General features: G+C 40.1%; 1 protein-coding gene across 2 annotated transcripts in view; it reads left to right on the top strand.

Moving 5' to 3' along the window:
- The first annotated feature begins 205 nt into the window (after positions 1–205).
- TGFBR2 (transforming growth factor beta receptor 2) overlaps positions 206–19,231 on the top strand; it is an 82,423-nt gene continuing 63,397 nt past the window's right edge. Inside the window, exon 1 of one of the 2 annotated variants that reach the window (XM_025039172.1) lies at positions 206–301. Coding sequence is in view for 1 of the 2 variants with exons in the window: in XM_006905716.3 (XP_006905778.1) it covers positions 592–685 (94 nt within the window). In the remaining variant the exon portion in view is untranslated. Of the gene's footprint in view, positions 686–19,231 lie in introns of both variants that reach the window. The other variant, XM_006905716.3, reaches the window with a different exon arrangement.

The raw sequence follows: 19,231 nt of genomic DNA on the forward strand, positions 1-19,231 counted from the left end.
GAAAGGTGCTTCGTCGAGGTGCTTTGGAAAGTATATGCACTTTCTACGTTCGGTTGCTTTACGAAACGTGTGCACTTACTCTGGAGTAAATACTGGGAGCAAGGAACGGAGGGCGGAGAGGGGCAGCTGAAAGTTTGCCAAAGTCCTCGGAGGGGCTGGTCTAGGAGACATGATTGGCAGCTACGCGAGAGAGCGAGGGCTGGAAGCGAGGAGAGGGAGAAGGCTCTCAGGCGGTGAGAGGTCCTGCCCAGCTGTTGGCGAGGAGTTTCCTGTTTCCCCCCGCAGCGCCGGGTGAAGTTGAGTGAGTCACTCGCGCGCCCGGACCGACGACAACCCCGCGCGCGCACACGCCCGGGGCAGGAGCCGGCCTCCTGCGCAGCTCCCCTCGGCCGCCGGGGGCCTCCCCGCGCCTCGCCGGCCTCCAAGCCCCCTCTTTGCTGCCGAGCCGGCGCCACATCTGGCCCGCACATCTGCCTGGCCGGCTGGGCGCGGGGTCCCGAGAGGGCGCGACGTGGAGGTGCAGCCAGGGGTCTGGGAAGGCGCCGGCTGCTGCGCTCTGGGCTCGGTCTATGACGAGCATCGGGGTCTGCCATGGGTCGGGGGCTGCTCAGGGGCCTGTGGCCGCTGCACATCGTCCTCTGGACGCGCATCGCCAGCACGATCCCGCCACACGTTCAGAAGTCGGGTGAGTGGCCCCCAGCTGGGCTTGGCGAGGCGCCTGGGGTCCCCGGGGCTCCCAGCCCCTTCGCTGCGCTTGACAGGCGGCCCCAGGAACGCAGCGCCCGGGCGGAAACGGGAAAGTTTCCCCTCGGGCACCCACGCAGCGCTGCTCCCTTAGCCACGGGGATGTGCGAGTTTTTCTTCCAAAAGAGAAGGAAAGTTAAAGTGGCAAGGGGCGCAAGGCGCGTTTGGCCCGCTTTGTGCGGGCAGGAAAGGCGTTGTGTGTTGGCCGCGTTCGAGGCGCGCCCCCACCCCCGGAAAGGGAAGTTTGAGAAGTTGGTTATCTGAAGGAGGCAGGGGAACAGCGGCCCGGAGCGGCAGCCGCCGAGGCTGCCAAAGCAGCGGGCACACCTGGGGCCACCGCGGCCGGTGGCGATGCTGCGTGCCCACCCGGGACTTGCCGAGCCACCCCCTTAAGTGGTCAGTTACTCCAACCTTAGCTCCTGATAAGGGGCTACGCATTCGCTCAGGCCGGCTTCTTGGCCCAGAGTTACTGGATAAAACTTTAAAGAAAAGAAGTGATTTCCAAAGGAAAGTTATCTGACTGCACTGAAGGCTTGGCCCGGATGGACTAGGGAGCGGGAATTGTCAGGTGGAGGCGGAGGATTGTTTACTAAGTATCTGCTGGGGGCTGCATGCTGGACGTGTTTCCTGGAGCAAGACAATCCTGCCTTCTGGGAGTTGATGGTCCTCTGCAATTATCGTTTGGTGGAAATGGAAGGGTTAAAATCATAAATCTGCTCCCCACCTGATCTCTCTATCTCCAGAGGTGTTTGTGGGGGTGTGTAGGGAGGGGGGGTGCGGTGGAAATGCACGAACTGAGTTCTTAAAGATATGTTATGGAAAGTACCAAACCCCTGAGACTTTAAAAGTTAGAATTTTCGCAGCTATGATCCACATAACTGAGTATTTGCAGCTGTACCCTGGGTAAGTGAGTATTTGGAGCTTTCGAGACCTCGGTTTCCTCATCTGTAAAATGACATGGTTACATTTTGAATAAGTTTACATGCCCTTCATCTTTAATATGTTATGCTCCTTTGGTGACTTGGAGATGCCCTTGGAGATGCGTAGATCTAAGATGAAACGCATCACTCTGACGCACATGTTTGATTTACCAAGGGCCTCAGGCAGCCTTACCCTTAAGTGTGTCTAGAAGAAATATGCTCCAGGTTCTAAATGGTACATTCCAGAGTATTTGAAGTGGTTGAGAACTTCTTTAAAAAATTATGTTTCATATTGAAGGTCGCATGGAGATGGAAGTTTTTAATGGAATGACGAGGAAGCACTATTGTAATAAAAAAAAAATCCTAACGCAAATTTGAGTTCTATGGTTTAATAAAATCCCAGTGTTTTATTCTTGAATGTTTTGCTACATTGCAGTACCAGAATGTCCAACTGTCTCTGATTATACCCCAGACTCTTAAAAACTCAGTTATATTTTGCTAATAAATGTTTTAAATGCACCCTTAATTTTCTATGTACATTAAAAATCATTAAAACTTTTGTTTCACATTACGAAAGAAGGAAATTTGTGGGCTCTGATTTTGTTAGGTTTTGTTTACAAGGATAAGATTTATGATTTGCAAATTCCAGACTCAATAGTTCATGAGTCCGTTTCATTTCATCTACATACACACTTTTACACAATTAAAGGCCTAGTGGCTTTTTATTTGGCCTTTTAAAGGTTTACAAAACCCACAGATTTCATACTTTTATGGAATGAAAGTTTCAAAATGGTTGAACTAAGGAATCATTTTGAGCATGTATGTATTCGAAATAAATTTTCGAAGATAGTTGAAGGTCGAAAGTAACTATAATGAAATGAAGACAAGAAACCTAATTCCATGATTGCATTTTAATTTTCTATGTGAGTAAATGGTTTCAGGATTTTTCTAACATAATTGGTAGACTGTCAAAACATATTTCAAAATATTTTAATGCATAAGATATGAGGAAATGATATTATTTACAGCCTCCTAGTAGGTCACCAAAAAACAAAACAAAAAAACCAAAATCTTCTGTTTAGTAGATTGACAAGTGGCAAAATATTTCAGTGTAAGAACTTCACTAAGAAATACACTTTAAAAATTTTTTGTTTCTGAATTAGAATCATTGTTTCTAAATGCTCAGAATTAAGTAATTATTCTTTTGAAGAAAACTTTAAATGTCTGAAAAGTCTTCAGAGCTGAAACATGTGACTTAACTTTTTGAATACCTAACAAAGATTCTTGTTGATAACTAAATGTTGGTAAAAGTGATATAAGCTTCTTCCCTAAAATCATGTTAAGGATATGCTTATTTTGTCAGGGTCAGAAACTAGAAATGAGTAGGCCCAGAGTTTGATCTTTGGTCTATTCACTTTTGTTCCCAGAAAGCACATTTTCACCTCTAGGCCACTTCCTTTAATAACATATTTTTAATGAGTTATGGTTTACACAAAACTCATCACATTTTGGATTCACCTTTTTTTCCAAGATGGGACCCCATAGTGATGAGTCCTCATCATTGTCTGTGTGGTTGACATAGCTGCTACATGTTTTTCACCTCAGTTTACCAATCCTCAGTTATCAACACAACTTTCAAATTTTTCCTTTATTTTTTAACCCAATTTTTCCAATTAAGAATGACACTTCCTTGGTGCCATTATAAAAAGTGGCCATTACTCATTCTTCCTTCTCAACAGTATTTATAGTGTCTCCTTGCTCCAGGCAGGAGGCTCAGACTGGAGACACTATCCCAAATGAATAAGACAGACGCGGTCTTTGCCCTCACTGAGTTTAGCATTTGGGAGCGTGTCGAAGGCAAGGAGAACATTCATATTTTAACCCACTGTACGTGGGAGCATCATCGTACATGGTAGTTTATTTTCTAGACCCCTTTGTCAAAAGTTCATTTTACTGTTGAATGCACTCGGAGGGCGTGCAAGTAGAATGTTTCCTTTCAGTCCCTCCGAACACGTATTTTTCATTGACCTATTCTTTTCTATACCTGCCTTGTTACAGGCCTGCAGTTGGGCCACCTCCACTCTCCATTCTGTAGCCAGTATCATGGACACAATGTATCCATCCAGTCTTTCTTTTGAGGATAGGCTTGGTGATAGAAGAGTATAGAGTAGGAGTTTTGGAATCAGGCCATGCTGGTTGTCAAACCCACCTCCCATTTACTGGCCTTGTTGCCTGTTCCAGTGATTTTCCTTCTGTAGCCTTCAGTACCCTCATTTGTAATATGGGGATTCTGGAGTTCTGGTGAAGATTAAATAAAAAAATACTCTAAAGTGCTTAACGTAGTGCCTGCCACATAGTAAATGCTCAGTAAATATCAGCTTCCATTATTATTTTTGCCTGAATCTGGCCTAACAAGGTCCTCAGTGACATGGCTCCCATCTGATTCTGCAGCTCCACATCTCTCCAAGAGTTACAGTTTCTCAGTCCATGCTCATCACCTTGTATACAGGTGCTGTGAGCAGTTTCGGTACCTGTGCCTTTGTTCACGGTGCTGTCTGGAACACCTGCTACCTGGATAATTTTCACTCATCTTTTAAGACTTAACTCTAGTGTTATCTTCTTAAGGAAACCTGCTCTGAATGCCTCAGGTGGAGCTAATATCCTCTTCTGAAGATAGGCCTCTCTTTTACCTGTAACAATGGTTAACAATAGTAAGCTCAAGTTATATCTTTATGTAACTTCCTTGCCCATTAGGCCTTCAATTCTTTCAAAGGCAAGTGGTGTGCCGTATTCATTTCTCTATCTCCAGGTCTCCTGCAGTGCCTGGCACATCATTTAACATTCAGGAAATGCTGAGCTCAGCCTCCAATTTATCCTCCTGAAGGTTGTATGACTGAGTCTAGCATTTTAACAACCAGGCAGGCACTGTTTATTGGGAGTTTGATCTGAATGGTAAAATCTTACTTTCAATGAGAAGAGTTTCAGCTCTCACCTAAGTAGGCAATTTGACACTTTTATTCTGATGAACTAGGGGAAAAGATGCTACAATTTCTGACAAACATGATGGAAAGCTGCTAGAAGTTTCCATCTAACTCCTTTAGCTTTAGTGTAGGGCATTCAAAGCTATTGCAAACTTTTAAAACGTTTCACCAAAGAAATTTTGCAGTAAATACTGAATTCTCTCTCTCTCTTTCTCTCTCTCTCTCCTTTAACCTAGAAGGTTGTCGAAAGGAGACTTTCATTAACAATGAAGTGCTGAAATCTTAATTTAGTTTTTAAGTTTCTTTTTTCATCAGGGTTTTATGTTTTGGTTTATAAGCAGTGAAGCAGAGTTGGTCTAAGGGAAGTGCGCTCCAGCAGCAGCCACTGTCTGCTCTAGAGCAGTGTGGGTATTATTTAGGTCTGATGCAAATCGCCACAATGGTTTAAAATAAGGTGCACAGGAAACGTACTTCCTGGCTACAGCACGGCATTATATAGCCAATTTCCACATGAAAGCATAACTGTATCACCTTCTCAGCTTCAGCCCTCCAAAGGTTAATCCAGCAATTTTAACTCATGATTTTCAGTAGAAATGACTTAGCAGATATGTATTAGCAGCTAGAATACTCACCACTCATTTGGTATTCCCCATTTTTCTTATAATATTTTGCTCCCAGATACTTGTTGCTTCTGACTGAGACAACATAATGATGATTGTCTGCTTGGCATGTCAGAAGAGTTTGTAACACTGAGCAGGCAAATTGGCTCATCTCAGGGAGAAGTGGGGAGAAGAGAGAACTAACTTTTGAGAATCTACTCTGAGCTAGCCCCTTGACATTACTTATCTAATTTAATCTTCAGAGGAAGCCTGTAAGATAAGTTTTATTATCATTATTTTATAAATGGGGAAGATAGAGTCTGCCCAAGGTCATTTGAGGTGTGACTGGGCCTGTGTGTGTGTTCTAAGCTTGCCCTGCTTGCAATTTGCAAGCTCTTTTTCATGATGTATCTGTGTGTATGTGTGTGTTGGGGTGAAAGTTAGGGAGGGGGTAAAAGGACATCACATTTGAGAAAAGGGAAACTTACTATCTAATATCATCAATTCAATGATGATTTGCATTGCCTGCATGATCTGTCTCCTTCCTGATTGTCCTTGTTCTACAGAAAATCAAGATAAGATAGAGTCTCTTTGCACAAGGAAATTCTACTGTTCCTAGTCTGATAATGGCATCTTGGTGGTGGGACCCACTGTGGGTGATCTGGGTTGAACTATTTAGAGCAGTTGGACATGCATCATTTTCAAAGATGTGTAATGTGAAGCCCCCATTCCAGACACATAGGACCAGCATCTGTGTACAGGCCTCAAACAACTGCTGGTGAGGGCAGAAAGAGCAGAATTTATTCAATATAACAAAGACCCAACTAATATGAAAACTTGTGGATTAAGATTCTTCTCTTCATAAAAAGATCTGGCCTTTTACTTGCCATGATCAGCATTTTAGGTGTTGGCACTCAACGTGGAGCAACTGCCTCCTGGGATGTAGTCTACTTAGGATCTCTTGCTTAGGCTCTTAAGGGTTCCCTAGCATCTGTGTTTTGTTTACAAGGCGGAACTAAAGGTCATTAGAATGGATTTAGCTTCAGGGCAAGTGCCTATGACTGGTGAGATTTTATTTGGGAAAGGCCTCTTCTTTTAAGACATGTGTTTCTTTTTCCTTCTTTTTTTCTGATGAGCTATATCCTCTCAAATTTTTTCAGCTGATCTGAAATATATGGGCAAAAGGACCTCTGCCCTGGGCTTTAGAAGGTATTGCTTTTATTCTTCTCAGATCAGGCCCCTGTCCATGGGGGGAGTTGATTCCCGGCCTCTGAGTCCACACTTCTGCCTCCCTTCGTAGATCATGTTTCAAGTAACTGGGAACCCCAAATTCACTGTCTGGATGGTCCTGGACCAGCTTTTACAGCCTACTCGGACCCTTAGGTCTATCTTTTTGAAGACCTTTACAGCCACTAGTCTGTGCACCTGAGGGTGGTTAAGGGACAGATATGTGTGTGTGTAGGGGGGTATAGTGTGTGTTAAACTTGGGTGTCTGTACACATCTCACAGAGTCCCACTTGATGAGTGATAGAACGGGCAGTAGCAAGAGGAAGGCAGAAACTGGGACAGTTCCCCACAACACCCAGTCCTAGGGAGGGACTTTGAGTAGTTCAAGAGTTTTAAAGTTGTACTTTCTTCCAAGACATTATGAAGACATGCTTTTCAGTTAAAATGGAAGGATAAAATTTATTTTATTGAACAGTTTCTTAGCTTGATTTATAACTTTCAGTATTTTGACCTGTGGTGTTTATCTCCATATATCCTCTTCCCCTGGGCCTTCCAATGTCAATGGTGGCTCTGGAATCAAAAATATTCCTTTGCTGAGATGTTAGGGACAAACTTAGTTTTTATTGATTGTATCATATTTTCCATGGAGTAGAGATTACTCATTAATGAAAAAGCTGAGTTTGTAATCACAGTGCTGTATTTCCTTTAGGAAATTCAGCTTTTTGTAGTGTATGTTTTCCTAAAAAAAACCTTTAACTCAATTCATTTGACTTGTTCTATTTCTATTTCACATCTTTTTTTGTTTTTTTTTTTTAAGATTTCTCAGTGCCTTTGTTGCATTTCCTCTGTGTATCGGGAACACCAGGGCAAGGTGAAGCTTATCTGGATGTTTTCTTCTGTTATTATAAACATTTTATTTGAGTATTCCATGTCCTTTTTTCCAAGCTTCTTTAAAGAAAATAAGAATATTAGGAAAGCGTAAAGAAGTAAAAAGCACTCTAAAAGGTATAAAATTGTGCAAACTATGCATTTTAGAGAACCAGGTGTTTGGCAGAACAAACATGAAAGTCTTTGAAGAAAAATATGGGGCCAGGTGCCTATTTTCATCATATACCACAGAGAATTTTTATTAGTTTAAGTAGCTTTGGAGAGTCCATTGACTTAGGAGGAAACCCTCTCTGCTGCTTTGTGGATGACTACAGGTCATCCTAAAACTCTGTAAAAACCTTTCTCGACAGGGAGATGGAATTGGCCTCATGCTCCCTGTGAGTGGTGTTCCTGTCTTTTCTCATGAGCCTTCGTGGATGGTTTCCCAATGATGTATGTAGCTACCATGTACTCAGATCTTACTGCTGCCCAGATCGTGCCGAGAACTTCATCTGTAGTAGTTAACCTTCAAAATAACTCTGAGATAGATTTTATAATGCTCATTATACATTCTCTAGAGATTAGGAAACTTAATGAAGGCCACAAAATTAGCAAATGATTTTGCTTTGGTTGGAACCAAGATGGTCTGATTTGGGGACCTAGACTCTAATTGTTATGCTATACTGAAACTAGACCACCTCAATTGACATAAACAACCTCTCCTTTATAGCATGGGTGATGGATGGGAAACTCTAGGTATTAAGAGAAATAATAATATCCAATATTTTTCTAATGCTAATTTAGCATTTGTCATATATTACACCATTCGATTCCTTTAGCTAAATAAAATACAATTTGATTCATATTCAAAGCAGTCAGATACGCTGGTCTTTTGATCTCTTCGATGAAAAAATGAAATGTATACATTTGGTGATAATCTTGGCTGAATCACGAAATAGTTACACCATCAGGGAGTTTAGGTATTCTGAACAAAACAGGCGCTTTATTGGAAGAACTGGGAGAATTCGAGGATGCATAAACATGTAGGGGATATATATGGAATGCCAAAGTGAATTTACCGTCATGTGAATGGAACTTAACTCAAGCCTTCTCCCTGGTACAGGATTATCTCTTGGCTCTGGGAGGGGCACTGGCAATGTGGTTAACGAGTGTCATCAAGTTAAAGACTAGTTAAGAAATCTAGCAATGCCCTGAATGTTACAGTTCATATATGAAAGAAACTTGCTAAAGTTTTTCCCAAATTTAGAGGCAATCCAAAACATTTATATGTTATTACTTATAATGAGTGATGAAACTGAAACTTTTCCAAGTTATTCAAGAATAAATTATACATTCTGATCACTTCTGGAGGAAAGATTGAATTATTTTCTTTTCTTTCTATAGTGAATATTACAAAATATCTTTGAAGAGGTAATGAAAAGTATGCAAGCAAAAAATGTAGCACAAATATTTCAGAGGTACATCAGGTAGTTAATTAACACAAATATTTGTTTTCTTTCAAATTTTATATTTGTGTTATTTACAGCTTTCAAAAAATTTTATAATTTGCAAGATACCATTTTAAATTCTGAAAAATCATTCATACCTAAATTTCTATTCTTAATATTTGTATTCTATTTCTTAAAGAGTGTCCCTGAAATATATAAACTTCAGTTTCCGTAAGACCTGACTCTAGGCCTAATGGTAGGATTTGCTTGTTGGCTTAGAAAGTAAATAAAAAATACCTCTTCTCCTTTTCTCTAAATATGTTATTATCACAAACCTTGATCCTGAGTAAAAGGTAACACAGATCTAACTAACCCTTAGTTTGAAATTAAAACTCTGCCTATGAGACAGCTGCTGAAGACCAAAGCATGTTATCCTGGCATTCGAGGGGCCCGGGTAACCTGGTTAAGTCCTTTGTTCCCACTGTGTCTCATTTTTCTTCTGTGTACAGTGATAAGAATTGGACTAGGTGAGACTTTCTGCTTTTTCTATTGAGATGTTTCATTTTGTATGTTAGTAGAGGAAACCATTGTTGACTTAGAAAACATAATCATTAACTAATCAAAATAGAAAGCCAACAAAAGTCAAAAGAGGTCAGATCCAACAAATACCACGAACATCCACTTGGAGTTTGTTGGGGATGACTGCTGTTAAAAAAAGAAAAAGAAACCAGAGTTATTTTGAAAGTTGCCTGGTACAGGTGCCTGAGCATATGTCCTCACTAAATAGCATGTTTACTTCAGCTAACACTCACTCCTTGCTGAAGAAAAGGCTTCCTTGGTTTTGGTGGTAATCCCATTTCTCGTTGGTTAATTATGGTGTTTTCATTCTCCCCTTCCTCTGAGTTGGTAAAAGTGTCTGTGAAGGTTTTTCCTAAGGCAGAGAATTATGAAATGCTTTGCTATGTCTAGGAAAAGAAAGTCCTGAAGGAGCTTCTATATTTTGGGGGGAAAAGAAAAGAAACTTGTCTGAATATAATTAGTCTTCTGTTGCCTTTCAAAGATTTCTTCGCCACTCTTCTTAAAATATTCTCAGAAAAGACAGAATTTGCCACAGATTGGCAGTTTGCAAACTGCTTTTTTAGGCAGAGAAGTAGCTGTGAGTCCCATAATTTCATCTGTATGAAGTGTTCTGTAGATACCAGTTAGCAGAGAGGAAGAATCTTCTAACTATTGCTTTGAATGAGTGTCTTGTCGCTACATATCATGTTTGTGTTTTATTCTCTAAAACCTATAGTATTAGGCAAAAAAAAAAAAAAATGCGATAAATTTTTCCTCAAATATGTGAAAAGGAAAAAAAAAAACAGAAGTAACCTATTTTGCATTCGCTATTCTGGAATCCCTTAGATTACATTGTTATAAAATAATTTCTAATAATCTAACCCCCTGAGACTCTTACTTTTATTCTTATAATTTCTGTTATAATTAATCACATAATTTTTCTTGACTCTCTTCTTACCTGTTTATTTATTCTAATGCTCAATGGGCCAGACAGTCTCTTCCTTTGTTGCTGTCTTCTGTTTTCCGTCACCTCCAGCTTACACACCTGCTTGTTCTTTCTCACTCCTTCAAGAGCCTCTTTCCTCTTTTAGCATTACCTTTCACGAGTTATAATATACATCGAGGCCCAAATCTTGAGCTCAAGCATTCTGACTCCCCAAAACGATGCTTTTATATCATCCCTTGACAATAGCAACTAAGGATGTTCTCATTAATACCTTGCTACTCAGAGGGTGGTCCAGCAGCATCAACCTCACTGAAACTTTATTGGAAATGCAGACTGTTGGACCCCGCCCCAGACATACTACATGGGAATCTGCATTTCAACGAGATCCTCACATGATCCACGTGGGCATTGAGTTTTGAGGAGCATTGCTCTAATAACATGGAAGCACTTTTTTCTTTTTTTTTTAGTCACAAAATTTATTTCCTTATTTTATTTAAAATTTTCAATTATAATTAACATTTAATATTATTTTATATTAGTTTCAGGTGTACAGCATAGTGCTTAGACATTTATATAACTTATAAAGTGATCTACCAGCTTAGTCTAGTACCCACCTGGCACTATACATAATTATTACAATATTATTGACTAATATTTCCTGTGCTATGATAAACGTCTCTTGGAAACACTTTTCACAGAGGAGTCAGATGATCTGCAGTGACTTCAGTGGATCAGATCAGGCTCCTTTCTGTCACTGTGGAAGGCGTCAAGGAAGAGTAGCTCCTAGTTTTATGAGGGTGTTTTGACTCCTCCGAAGCTACAAGGTTCGTTTTAAAGTGGTTGTAATTAATGCACTGAGGCTAGCAGAAGAGGGAATGCATTGATGGCAGGTCAGTAAGTCACTTTTAACCAGCCTGTTTCCCCAGAGCCTTCTTCATGGCTCTTTTCTCCACTGAATGTCCCTTGACCACCACCAACTGTGGGTCCCAGGGATCTGTGTCTCTGCTGAACTCACAGTGTTCATCTTGTTTACTCATTAGGCATTTAATCACAGCCCTCCTTGACATTTGTAGGCCTTAATTCAGAGCTTTTGTACCGAGGCATATCTTAAAATATGTAGCACTCTGCTGTGTACCAAGTATGTACCCAATAAATTTGTGAATTAGTGTCAGGTTTTCCAGGCAGTAGTTCTACTCTTTAACATTAAAAAGAAAAAAGTCTCTTCTTTTGTCTCAAGAAACTTATTTGGTTGTTGCTCAGTGCAGACTCATTAAATTTTTCTTGAATCTCTCAACATTTATTTTAGACTGTTCTGAGAACATCATTATTGGCTTTTCTGTTGATTGGCTTCTATATTTTACTCACCATAAGGCAGTTTTTTGCACCTAGATTACTTTTGTCTTTAAGAATTATAGGTTCCTGTCAGTTACAATAACCAGTTCTCACAACTGCTTTCTCATTTTTCCAAATAATTTTGTTTTCTGACTTTTTTTTTTTATCTGAACTATTCTTCGCAACAAAAACAAAAAATTTCCATTGCAACCTATATCTCATATTGCTCTCTGTTGCATCAAATCTCAACTTATTCATCAGAATAGTTTTAAAACCTCGATACCTAGAACCTCTTAATCAAACATTTATTTACAACAGGAACTAGTTACACGAAATGCATAACCATTTGGTTTCATTTTTGCTCTTACATTATGCTACCACAATGCAAGTCTGAACTCTTATTTTCTGTCATCTCTAAGAATCTCATTAGTATCTGCCTGCGGACTCCCCTGGTCCCTTATCTCTTTGACACACATGCATTGCCATCAGCTATATCTCCCCCCACCTCCATGTACATCATTTTGAATAGGTGATCTCTGCTAGAAAAACTTCCACGGGTCCTCTCCATGGATCCAGGTGATTACATGGCCCTCACTTCCTCTTCGAGGTCAAGGCTTGCATCAGTATCCCTGGCTCCTAAGATATACAGATGAGACACAGGATGGTTTGATGACTACATGCATGAAGGAGGCCAACCCTCTCTCCGACCTCTCATTCTACCCTGTGCATGCCTCAGGCGCTGGTTCCACTCTAACCAGGCTTCCTCACATCTTTTAGCTTTCAAATGTTCTAACTTGTGACTCTTCTGCTCCCTCAGATTTTCAATTCTCTACTTGTACCCGACAACACCTCCACCTTCTGAAATAATGCCTGGCCAAATGTCGCTTCTTCTATTGGGTCTTCTATTATTACCTGGGTCAGATTTTCCTTCTCCTCTTCACAGACTCTCTAACAGGCCTTGCTCCTCACTCACGTGAACTTGGCTGCTGAGGTACCAGTGGCTGTCTGTGTGTGTGTTCCAACTGTCTTCCTAGAATGAAAACTCTTTGAGATAGGACTTATGCTTCTCCAGCACTCAGCACACATTCTCAATAAAATGTTGTTGCTGTTTGAATCCATCATTTTTAAAGGCCAGGGGCAAACTGCTTATAAATCCAAGATGGGGTGATAGGGCACACACACACATACACACACACGCGTGCACGCGCACTTGCCCTACACAGCTTACCTTTTCACTGCCAAGTGTGTCGTTAATGGCTGTGCTGTTAATAGCCACCTACAGTATTGTTGGAGAGAACATGGGCTTGTGGGAAGTTTCAAGCGATCTGATGTGTGTAAGTTGCTCTTTACAAAGGAGGTTTCCTGGGGGAGCTGCAGTCTATGGGTGTTAAGGGCTGTTGTTTTTCCATCCATCACAGGCTGCCTTTGATTCATTTATCTCCTTGTGTGTGAATCTTTTATAGAGGGATCAACGTGTTATGACTGGAGAGGCCAGAAAAAGTCATAAAGTAAATCATACCGTCTGACTCAGAACAGTTTTTTGCCACTCCTGCCTTTCATTTTTATGAATCATAGGTTATCTCCTATTGTCGTGATGGTTGAGAAGGGGCAGTTGAATAAGTCTTGGAGCATAGAGAATGCCTGAAGACACCCTTCTATATGCCTGACGGCCAACATCCCATACTGCAAAGATGACTTCTGGTTGTACTTTTTGGGAAGTCCTGCTAAAAAGGCACATGCTAAGGAGCTTTAAATACAAAGGCTTTCTTAGATGGGTGCTTAGTAGGAATGGGTCTCCAAGGAAGATCTCAAAGGTCTTCAGCCCCTAATTCCATCTCGACTCCATCAGCTCCCTGTAAAGCCACCCTAAATAAACATGCAGGCTAGAAAACAATGGTAGTGTGCTTCCTATGCCAGCACAGCTTCCAGACTAGCTTCTCTTCCAGCCTCCCCTCTATGGAAGTTCTAGAGCTACTGTTGACTTCACAACATTACTTAGATGTGGACTAGCAATACCTTACCTCCTCTTTCTAGGGGAGAAAAGATGAAATAAGAATTTTATATCTTAATATTTCCTGGGGCACTTATTGGATGGTTGAGATAGAATACTTTCAATTTGATGTACTACTGGTAAGCTTTCAAACTGCTGAAAACAATTCTCTTCCAAGATTTCTATGATGATGTTGGTGAGGATGTTTGTGGCAATTATATAACCACTTGTATTTCTTCAGCACTGTGCAAAGCATTTTGTCAAACACAGAGTGTTTCCTGTTATCAATTTATTAATGAGATGCTTATGATGTCTTCAGGGCACAGGAGGGAATCTAGTTTCTTAACAGTTCAATGTTCACTTCTTGAATAACTGTTGGAACTACAATAAATCCTACTTCAAGCTTATTGGCTTTGCTACTCCTCAAGGTATAACTTCTTTTATATAGAAGCAATTGACTAGATGATAGACATTTGTATTACTTGTGTTCTGCCAGACAAGACAGTTTTGTTCTTCTGTATATCTGTCTTTATGCAGGCATTCATCTTTAAGTTCTGGGAAAGGAAGCCCTAAACAATTCTGAACCTTTGATACAATGTACTATTCTGATTATGATCAATACTTTAATAAAATTAATGTTAAAGAGAATCTTTAGAGCGAGCTCTTGAAAACCTTGGGAAAGTCTGACTGAATCGGTGTCAGTCCTCTTGAATCATCATCCCGTGATACACAAGACAATCATGGAGGCAGATCTGGCTCTTGTTCTCTAAACCAAAGTATCTTGAATTTATATGAAAAAGAAGGGGCCAGAGAGGGTAGTCGATGATTGTGTTGGTTGATAGCAGCCACTCGTGTGCCCCTTGTCAGCAGTGACCCAGGCTGCAGTAGAAGGTCCTGATTTTAATGAACAATTCTGCCCACAGCCCCTTTTGGTGCATATCTCTTGGAGATATATAAAATATCTTTTGTTGTTAAAATGGATGTCCAATGAATAGTAAAAGCACAACGAACATTGTAAAAATAGCCATTTGCCTACTTGTCCAGGCAGATAAAAACTAGTGCCAGGAAAACAGAAAAGAGAAGTGATTTGAATAACTTTACTATTATTGAGACTTATGGGGGAAAGAGCACCACTGTGACCAAAGTCTAGTCTGGCACCTTTGAAGAAAACATATTGACCATGTCTGCTTATCATAATTTTTAATAATCCCATATGTTAATAGAATATTTTATTATCCATAAAACAGTTTTATTACACGTCATGTTTAATTTTAAAAACAACCCTCTGAAATGGATATAATTATCCTGTTTTATAGATAATATGGAAATGGAGACCCAGAAAGATGAAACCATCCGAGGCATTATAAAATATCACCAATTTGTTTTTTCACATTTTACCATTTTTAATTATTGTGTTTCCTTGCTGCTTACTTTCTGAGTAAACCCAAGATAAAAACTATGGTCGCATCGTGTTTCTGAATTTTTGTAGCTAGGAGGGGATGGAAGGGATGAAGGGGTTGACACTGGAAGCCTTATCCTTCGCCTCAAAAATTAGTCACGTTTAGGATGGGAGAATTTCATCTTTCAAGACACATTTCTTTAAGGGTTTTGTCCATCAGTCTCACTGGAGTTCAAGCTATGTAATGAGTCATTTTTCTTTCTCTTTTTTTCTTGTGGGGACAGTTTCTCTTTTTAAGCACCATGCGGTCTGTCTTCTTGAGGGTTAAGTCACCATTGTCAGTACACAGATGCCACCATTGATAAGAGACTATTGCAGTTGCTACAGTCCTGTAGTTTTGCTCTTCCTCAGAATTTCAACGTGCTTTACATAATCAGAGATATGGGTGTCTGTACATAGGAATGGTGCTTCATCATATTAGCATAGAGGTCAAGTAAGACCTCCAGTTTCCTTTTGCAGAACTTCTTAAACAAATGTCTGAATAAAGATCTAGAGAGGAACAAAATTGTTTCGACTGACATGACACAAGTAACAGATATCTAATATTTAGTCAAATTGCTTTTATATAAAAAGTTTTACCTTGAGGAGTAGCAAAGCCTACTTGTATGACTGTGACATTTTCAAAGGATATGGTAAAGAATGATCTCGGTTAGTAAAAGTTGTATTCAGTTTGCCAGCTAGCACACAAAGCTAATTTATACTCTTGCTTTCCTGCAACTTGCTTTGCATAAATGTTACTTTGCCCACAATATAAAAAGAGAAATTGAGTCATGATGTTGTTTCAATCTTTGGTTAAGGAAGCACATCAAATCAGCTCGCACACTGTAATATGGTGTTCTTTCTCTTCTTTTCCACCAGTTTTCATCAGAATGATTTTCCCATGGACTTGGGACTGACGATCATTCTGATCTTTCCTCTTCAACGAAAATTTCCTAGAAAAAAATGAGCTTTATTAAATAATGACTGGGTTCATGAATTTATACTTGGAGAGATTTTCTTGAAACTGTAATAGGTTTTACTGTTACCTTTTTATGTACTTTCTTTTTAAGAGGATTCCACAGTAAATCTTCTGGAATAATACCTTTTATATATAATCCTTTAAAAATTATAATTTTTTGCATACTGAATCCTGTTAAGGCAAATGTCATTGTACCAAGAAAAATACTCAAATTTTGCACATTTTAGATCTGGTATATAGGTGGTGCTCAATAGATATTTGTTTAATGGAATGAGGAAGAAAAATACCACAGAAACTAAGCAGAGAAATTAAATTATAGGAATATATTGACTTAGATGTTACCTTGTTTGTGTTACATCTATTTAGCTTTGTGCTTTTCTGAAGGACAAGCTTATCCACCACTGTTAACTCTGATTTAAAGAACTGTTTATCTTTTTAACTTCTTTGCTCGGTTATCTAAAGGGAGATACACTTTCTCATGTAGCTCCTGGAATTCACTATTCATTTTGCCTCTTGGGGTAAAAACACTTTAGAATTCAGTTTTCTCAGGAAATCTGCTCCTCAGATCTTTCAAAAAGATCTCCCTTTAAGCTTATTGTCCCCATGGTGATTGGGAAAGGATTTCCACCCTCTAAAAAGATAGGAACTTGTAAAATCCATACTTAAAAATTAATCTAAAAAATGATCTTGCAGGAAGAATTTGTATAATAGCAACCAAATGCCTCAGGGCCTATTTTGTTCATGATCCCTGCCTCATCCTAAAACATTATTAAAGTTTGAGTCACATAAGAAAATTATTTGGATTGGGCTTGACTCTACCTGTATACATGTATTATGAGGTTCTGTTACAATGCAATTTGTGATTTTCCTTAGCAGCTAAGCAGATTGAGACACATTGCTTTTAGGCCAGTCCACTTCTATTCAGTGCTGCCGTGGCTCCTATCTCTAACCCCTAAATTTGTTCCTGTTGGGTTTTTCACTCCATATAGAACAGATCTTCTACTGAACTTTTTTTTCAGCTCTAGCTGCACATTAGCATCCTCTAGAGAGCTTGTATAACAATTCTAATGCTTGAGCCTAACCCCTAGAAGTTCTGATTTATTTGCCCTTGGGTCAGGGGCTGGTATCAGTATTGTTTCAAAAGATCTCCTGATGATTCTGATGTGGAACCCAGGTTGAGAAACACTGATCTAGCCTATTCCTGATAGGTTACAAATACGGAACTTGATCCGAGAGGTTAAGGTGCTTACTTGATATCCCCCAGAAAATAAGTACCTTTTACTGAGTTCAAAATTTTTCATCTTGGGATTGTTTTACTAAATCCAGTATAACAAATGTGAAGCAAGTTTTGGAGTGAAGTCATGGGAGAATCAAAATCCCTTTACTTCTGGAAATTTACCTGCAGAGTGGGGTAAACAGAGGCCCATCTAAATGGCTCCCTCACAATGAAGGGGGTTAAAAATGAAGGCCAAAGTAGATAGATCCTCGTGGGTTGGGTTGGTGGTGAGTAGTAAGGATGATTTTCCAAAGGAGAAAACAGCTGACCTGAGTCTGAAATGCTGGGTACAACTCAATGGCACAATTGTGTACTTGTTAGCCCCAGAGTCATGCTTCTCTACCTGCTTCAAGGAAACAGAGGGGAAGCTAGGAAGACGCTTGCCCGGGGTGATATCCACCGACCATACAGAGGATTTCTCCAGCTCTTTCTAGCCACATCCAAGGTGGACAGTCGGCTCGCTAACTTACTTGGACCTCCCCTCATGGGCAGTGTTGGACACCAGGTATCCCTAGAGAAGCCCTTCGGAGTCCCTTCTCTCAGTCACAGCAAACCTCCCAGCTGCTAGCAGAGGAACCGACCTCTTTCTGGGGCTTAGGTCGGGCATCTTGGGGATCATCCCTTGGCCATGCACTGGTGGAAATGCTGGTTGTGGAAAGGTCAGAAGGCGTTAATTGATCAAAGGGTTTTTGATAAGCCGGTTGTTCAGAAGAAAGCTAATCAGATTATGGAGGCCTTAAATGTCAGGCCACGTAGTTTAGGCTTAGGTCTCTGAGTCACTGCCAAATTGCAAGTGAAAGAATGACATAATTAAACCAGTGCAAGGCCAGGGGTTTGTGAGGATGTGAAGGTAGCAAATCCCTGTTTTCCTTTCCCACAATGCCTCTGCAGTTAGCAGAAGGCAGGGGTGCTCATTAAAACCTCAGTTCAGCACCTGGGCCCCTCCTGTTTCTGATCCCACATTGGGGCCAGGATTCCATTGTCAGTACTTCATACAATCATTCCTTATTTGCACTTGAAAAGATATATGGGGAAGCTCTTAACAGTCCAAGAACTTTCAGTATTCCTACCTTATCCTGAGGTTCTCTCCAGACCTCACTGCACACAGTGTAGCCTGCTGAATCCTCTGGACTAAGGTGTAAAAAAAAAAAAATTGTTAATTCCTGAGAGTGCCTTATTTTGCCTGGGCCTCTCTCATAGACATTTTCCTGATATGCTTGCACCTTAAGTACCTTAAACATATGCTTCATATTTTTAGAATTCTGAAGAATTTCGAGTTTCAGTTGGGTAGAGCCTTGATGGAATACTTTTATTATATCTAATGCCATTTTAATGGGCTTGAGACTGGGAGATTGGGTTGATTAGATAAGGTAGGAATTTACCAAAGTAGAGAAAGTTGCCAGTAGCCCAGACACTTGATATTTAAATTGCTTTTTACTTCGTAATCTCCATGATGATATTGGGACAAATTATGTAGCCATCTTAGAGAGCAGCACTGTTCCTAGAACTTTTCTGCAGTGGTGACAGTATCTTATTTCTGTGCTATGCAACGTGGTAACCATTAGCCACATGTGGCTTGAAATGTGGCAGGTGCAACTAAGGAACTATATTTTAATTAATTCAAATGTCAACAGCCATATGTGGCTATTGGCTATCATAATGAACAGAACAGTTATAGATTAAATTCCCATTTTCCTCAAATCCTCTAAAGAGGCACATTCAGGTCATTTCTGAGCATTTGTAATCATAGTGAGACAGATTAAATTATTTGTACCTTTTCATTCCCGTACTTTGGAATTACATCCTGCTACTGTCCTGGATACGTAATATTTTAATGTTTATGGAAGTAGTCTTTAGTAATGCACTCTAATTATAATACTTTGTTGTAGGAGGATCCAGCCAGGCCTTTTTTTTTTTTTTTTTTTT

Source organism: Pteropus alecto, unplaced genomic scaffold, assembly GCF_000325575.1.
Source record: "Pteropus alecto unplaced genomic scaffold, ASM32557v1 scaffold10, whole genome shotgun sequence".
NCBI classification, from domain to species: Eukaryota; Metazoa; Chordata; class Mammalia; order Chiroptera; family Pteropodidae; genus Pteropus; species Pteropus alecto.